This window comes from Lactuca sativa, chromosome 9 (assembly GCF_002870075.4).
Source record: "Lactuca sativa cultivar Salinas chromosome 9, Lsat_Salinas_v11, whole genome shotgun sequence".
Classification (NCBI taxonomy): domain Eukaryota; kingdom Viridiplantae; phylum Streptophyta; class Magnoliopsida; order Asterales; family Asteraceae; genus Lactuca; species Lactuca sativa.
Genome location: NC_056631.2, coordinates 199,550,377 through 199,557,311, shown reverse-complemented (window position 1 = coordinate 199,557,311; position 6,935 = coordinate 199,550,377). Strand labels below are relative to the sequence as shown.

At 30.6% G+C, this 6,935-nt stretch overlaps 1 protein-coding gene across 1 annotated transcript; it reads left to right on the top strand.

The window, feature by feature from the left end:
- The first annotated feature begins 2,570 nt into the window (after positions 1-2,570).
- On the top strand, positions 2,571-5,156 carry LOC111918229 (BTB/POZ domain-containing protein At3g05675). The gene is made up of 3 exons (XM_023913899.3): positions 2,571-3,868; positions 3,940-4,201; positions 4,877-5,156. The coding sequence occupies exons 1-3, from the start codon at positions 2,660-2,662 to the stop codon at positions 4,903-4,905; spliced, it is 1,500 nt and encodes a 499-aa protein (XP_023769667.1). The 5' UTR covers positions 2,571-2,659; the 3' UTR covers positions 4,906-5,156.
- The last annotated feature ends 1,779 nt before the right edge of the window (positions 5,157-6,935 follow it).

Here is a 6,935-nt window from a genome sequence, read left to right as displayed (position 1 = left end):
TTCACTGGGAACAAATTCCGCACATTTTTATTAAAAAGAGGTACTCTGATTTTTATAAAGCATAAACAAAATCGGTATTTTCTGGCCGTGAAAATAGGGATGTCATAGATAGATCTTGAGCTGTGTCCATTTTATTGATGTTATTGCATGATTGAGTGGAGTAGATCCATAATGTTGGTAACTTTATGGATTCTATGAGTCCCAAGAGCATTATAGTGTTCATATATGGGAGTTAGTGTAGATTTGAGGCATGCATGAAAATTTGAAGCTTATTTCTTCCCTTTTTGACCTAGAAATGGATGATCATGTTTGGTGCATGCATGGCTATAAAGGAAACATTTTTATGGACCTTAGGGGTCCCCTTTAGCTTCTAGAAGAAATGGAATCAAAGAATTAATGGATTAATGACTTAAAATGGTGATTTTTAGCCTCAAACAACGCTCATGACGTGAGATTTGATCCCATGACGTGAGAAGCGGACCAGTCTCGTTTCTGTTAGGACACTTGGAAGTCACGATGTGAGAAATGGAATTGAAGACTTAATATATGTTAGTGTTTATAAGAAGTCCTTGTTGGTTTATATTTAAAAAATTGTTGACATAATGTTTTAAGCACAAATCTAACAATTGCTTCTTGCAAAATAAATAACATCGAAATAGCTTGTTTCGAAAACCACTATCTGAAAGAAAAAAAAAAGTTAAAAGAATAAAACATAGAGTCGAATGAATCAAACAAAAAGATATTGAGTATGTCTTCATTTATTTTGTTTGGTTCATTGGACTTTATGTCATTTTTTTAAAATAATGGTTATTGAAACAAGCTATTTCCATATTTTTTTTTTATTTTGTTTTGTATTTGTTAGAAAGGATGGTTGGTTTTGTACTTAAAACATTATATCAATAATTTTTTTAATCTAAACCAATAAGGACTTATAAAAACTAACAAACAATTTTTTTTTTCAATATAAACCAATAAATATCATCTTAAGTAAAAACCATCAAAATAATTAATATATTAATAAACCGGAACATTGGTGGAAACAATTCTAAAATTAAACTATTTAATTAAAATTGATTTGGTTTATATTAGTTTTAAATACATACATGTCCTAAGAAAAAAATACATAATGTTTTTTTTGGTATATCTAGAGTTTAGATGCAACAAAAAAAAATTCTTTTTTTTCTTCAACCAATAATACAAAACATATTTTTTATAGCAAAAAGTGAAAATGAAAGTAAAACAGTATGCTAAAAAAACAACAAAATGATTAAAAAAATTAAAATTTTATGAAAAATTATAAAATTTAAAACTACACCTATTTTATAAATATTTTTAAAAGGGTTAATGTCATAAAAATCATCAAGTTTGTAGAGTTTTGTCGGTTTTGTCCAAATTTGAATTTTATGTCCGGCTTTACCCTCACATTTTCCAAAAAATGTTCGGTCTTACCATTTTACCGGTTATAACAGGTTTTTCAGGTTACCATTAAATTATCTTCGCAAAAAAAAAAAAAAAACCTTAAATTTACAGTTTTTTTTTTTTTTTTATTTTTTATTTTATTTACGTTTTTACCTTTGAGTTTATAATTTTTTTTATACTTTTATCCTAAGTATATTTTTTTCTTCATATTATATGTATTAATGCAGAAAAAATCGTATTTCTATATGAAAAAAAGTTTAATTAAATATTGTATTTACATTTTTTTTAAATGTTATATATTTATATGTGTGTGTGTGTATATATATATATATATATATATATATATATATATATATATATATATATATATATATATATAGGTCATTTTTCCCTGGATAAACCGTTTAAAATGTAATAAAAAACAAATTAATATGTTTTTAGAACTACAAATACATACTTTTATGTATTTAATAATATACATATCACTAACAAAACTTGTTCAATCATAAATGTGTTTATATATAATATTAAAAAACTATAAATACAACATTTAATTAAACATTTTTTTCGTATATAAACATGATTTTTTTTGTATGAATACGTATATTATGAAAAAAAAAATTTTGGGTAAAAGTGTAAAAAAATTATATACTTAATGGTAAAAACGTAAAAAACTGTAAATTTAAGGGTTTTTTGCGAAGTTAATATAATGGTAATCTAGAAACCTGTTATCACCGATAAAAGGGTAAAACCAAACATTTTTTTGGAAAATATAAGGGTAAAATCAAACATAATATCTAACTTTAAGTAAAACCGACAATACCATGGGAAAATGAGAGTTTTTATAATATTAACCCTTTCTAAAACTATGTCTGTTCAATAAATATTTTTTTAAAAACTCTGTTTTTTTCGATTACTCAGAATGTAGACACTATGTTGTGATCTTATCCACTTGGACTGAAACTCGGGCTTTGAGTCACTGAACTCGCCTCCATCGGAATTATTGTGCGGTCTCGACTATTGACCAACCATTGACCGCCACGTGAAGATCATATGAAGCAAATACCTATCCAACGGTTAGAATCTATCATAACCCGTTACATGGTTCATACACTATTGACTATTTAAACCGCTGTCTCTACCGATAAGCCCTTAATCCTTAATATTAAAACCTTTGCGGTTACCATTCCTCTATAACTAATTTCATTTCCCTGTTCCTTTCACAATCTTTCCAAACGCCATGATCGGTGGTGGCAATGGCGGTAACGGCGGATCCAAGAAACGCCACCGTGTCGGAAGCAACAGCCGTTTATCATCCACCGCGGCGGTGATCGATTCCTCTCGTCTCGACGGAACCCTAACCGAAGGCTCTCACAAACCCTTACCAACATCATCCATCCGCCGATCAAATTCACGTCATTCTTTCCTCCCTATTGCATCCTCCGTCCCCAATGGATTCAATGACCCTAACACCGCTGATGTCATCCTCCGTCTCTACCTCGATCAGTCATCACCTTTTGATTCAGACGATTCAGAAACGGCAGTGGCTGTTGATTCCACATCGGAATTCGAGATCTATCTCCATTCTTCTGTCCTCCGCCGATCGAAGTACTTCTCCGCACTTTTATCTGATCGATGGAAGAAGGACTCAGGGGAAGTTGATTATTACAGGTTTAATTTAGCCGTGACTGCAGGTTCGATCAACAATCATGTCACTGTTCTTCAACTTCTGTATACCAATGAAATATCAAGCACTATTGATACAGCATCTAAAGCGCTAGAGTTACTTCCAATTGCCTTGGAATTACTGTTTGAGGACTGTGTAACGGCCTGCGTCCGATACCTTGAAGCTGTACCGTGGACAGAGGAGGAAGAAATAATCGTGTTAAGTATAATCCCCCTTTTACGAGATGAGGAGTCAGTGGAACTTTTAGCTAGGGTTTCACCTCCAAAGTCGGATTTATCAGAGGAAATGCTTCACGGATTGATATTAACAGCGATTCATAATCATCCAAACATGGCGTTTGCAAAAGCGTTTGTTGCAAAACTCTTAAGGGACTTTTCATCCAGGGAATCCGCAAGAAGAGTTTTGGATAAATCTTTTGAGACCAGTTTGAAGGTGGTAAAAGAGTCCTTGGAGGAGTATTCCAGTCCAGACTTTCGTGGTGATCATAACGAGACTGAAGCAATTCAGAGGTTGAATTTGCACACTGCAATGACAAATGGGAGGCATTTATTGTGGTTGATTGAGCGGATGATTGAGTTAAGAGTAGCTGATACTGCTGTGAAGGAATGGAGTGAACAGGCTTCTTTTACTGCCGATTTGCAGAGGGCATTTAGGGATGATGCATGGAGGAATATTGTTCCTGGTCTTCCTGCTGTGGTTCTTAGGTGTACCTGCAAGCTTGCCAATGCTGTTGCTTCTGGTGTTATTTTGGCCTCTAGACAGGTAAGCTTTTAAATCCCCATTCTTTTCATATTGTTCTAGGATTCAGTGTTTCCTATTCTCTTATGTTTCAGGTTAGGATGAAAATGGTGAAAGATTGGCTTCCTGTATTGATTGTATGCAAAGACAATGTCACACCAATGTTGACAAATCATAAATCACTCTACCTGGAATTGGAAGAAACATTCTTGAAAATCATATCAACATTGCCTATGTCCGAAGCTCAAGAATTGTTGCAGCAATGTCTCAGTTTTTCAACTCGAAATGTTGAGGATTGCCCTCATTTAGTTTCAGCATTCACCACGTGGTTTCGCCGTGCAAATCGACAATTACCAGGTGATCAGCACCCACTTTCTTGAGTGTGTTTGATTGTGTGGAAGGTTTCATCAATTTTAGCATATAAACTTTCTACTTGTATATATTTATGCATATGACTTTTTATTGCGAGTTTAATCGTCTTGAAAAGTTTTGTAAATCTTGGAATAATTGTTATGGATAGTTGTGATTACATTGTAATTCTACATCTAAAGAACATGTTCTCTATTAGGGTTAAGACTTATTTCATTGCATCTAATGATTAAGCTGGATAGGATTCAAGATATTTCCGGATTTAGTGTCACTACATAGGTACGGGTTAACGAGCTTTTGGCTTTTAGCTTTGAGATAAATCTCCAATTGATAAAAAAGTTTCCTGGGAGTATGAGTTTGAAGTTTTTATTTTAAATTTTAAAACAAAAAGATTCAAATCCATAAATCACTTCAATTAGTCTTTGAGAGCTTTAAATTTTATCACTTTATCTTATTTTACACATTTCAAAATCTTAAAACACTTTACGACCACAAGTTTTGTCAAATATATCCTAAATCTTTCTATAAAGTTGGGAACGTATCAACATACTGGTAAACATAAAGTTAATATACATCTCTAGCAATTAATCTACGATGTGAAGCGTCTTTGTTGCATCTTCTTGATAAACCATTCGAAGTGATTTTCTTGCGTTTTCTTTATAGAGATGTATGACGATCTTTTGGGGGAGTAAGAGCTCCTTGTTATTCGAATATAGTGGCTGCTAAAGTCAGACGTCAAAGGTATTAAGAATGAAGAGAAGCATCGGCGAGGAATCTATAACTTTAGATATAACTTCTAATATAGTTTCACATTACAAATGATGCATATTGATATTTTTCCCTTTCTATAATACATTTTTTTTTCTTCTTATAATTTTGTTATCATGTCATATTTTCATTGATGAAAGCAGATCATGATGCATGAAATAACCCTTAATACATACGTTAATCGACGGCTGCAAATAAATTTTTTTAGAAATTAATTTCCAAAAGCAATTAGTTTTTTTACATAAATAATATACATCTAAACAATTATCAATAAAAGATAGCAGAAACAAAATCAATAAACATTAAACATATAAATGTACATTGTTGTCTTGGATTGGAAATAAACATATATCGTTCTTTTGAGTTAAAAATAATGTAACATTTAAAAGATGAGGATTAGAAACAAAACTTTAGGAGCATGAGACTCTTTTTATAAAAGATGTACACTTCTAATTAGATTATAATTTTTATAATTTAAATTGTTTAAAGATATTTCACTTTTAGATCTTTATTGCGCATAAATACTTTAATTTGATAATAGAAATTTAGAAATACAAATTTTCTATCTTTTCGTATATCACAAGTTACTATAAATTTTTTTAAATACTTATTAGATTACATAATAAATCAAATACTGAATTCAATTGTTTTTGAAAAAAAATCAATTTATTTTGGTGAACTTAATCAATTTACTATTTGATATTCACTGATCAATTTTTTATTTGATATTCGGTGAGTTAAAGATAAATGGGTATTTAATGAAGAGTTTAAGGGTTTATGATTTAGGGCATCGGTTTATGCATGTGAGTTTAAAAATACGATCCAAAAAAAAGGATCTAGCAATCTATTATTATAACTCATCCTATGAAAATGACCTACAAACCCAATTTATTGGAGTGTCTATTTTATTTTGTTATTATTTATTGACCATTGAATATACTATTAGAGTAATACATATAATCCCTTGTTTTAATACATACTATCAATGTCAAATTTAATTTCTATAAACTTTAATGTCAAATTTAATTTCTATAAACTTTGTTCAACAAATACGTAAATTGTAAAGGATGATTAGCCTTTTTCATGATCCCCACATGAATTGACCTTCATTTGCTCAACTAATCGACCTTAAAAGAATAATGCTTTGTTGTAGTATCTCCTTTGATTTTTTAGTACACCAAATACCACACAAAAGACCATTTTATCGTTGACAGCAATGCATCATTAGAACCTTTTGAACTTAAAAATCATGCACCAGTGTTAACACTTAAAATGTCATTGTAATTTTTCCATCCACCCAATACCTATCATTGGGTATAAACTCCACTACTCTTAAACCCACAACCAACCAGTATTAGTAGAACACCTTTCAGAAATAAAATACAAACATCAAACACACCTAAAGCCAGCCATTTGGAAGAAAATGCAAAGAGAAATTCAATGTTTTAGAAAAAGAAAGTACCAACCTCCAACAGGAATATGGATCCAAATATAACCATCCTCATATTTGTTGATATTCAAACATTTACTGCCCAATATGATACTCATAGAAAATGACATAGAATATATATATATATATATATATATATATATATATATATATATATATATATATATATATATATATATATATATATATATATATATATAAGTTAATACAAAGTAAAATCACATTCTTATTTGTTTCTTGAGAACATAATGTATACAAAATACCATAGAAATCTTATTTGCCTGAATCATCTTGCTGATAGAAATTGGGATACAAGCAGTAGGTGGTTGAAATCTTATGAATCAGTGGGCACGAAATCTATTAATATCGAAAAATGTTCGATAAGCTCCGACATCACTCCACTAATCTATCATTTTTTTCAAAATGATTAGTAAACAAAACTAAAATGGAGTTGAACCTTACCTGTAATGAGAAGATGACGTGAACTCAACCATATGTGCATCA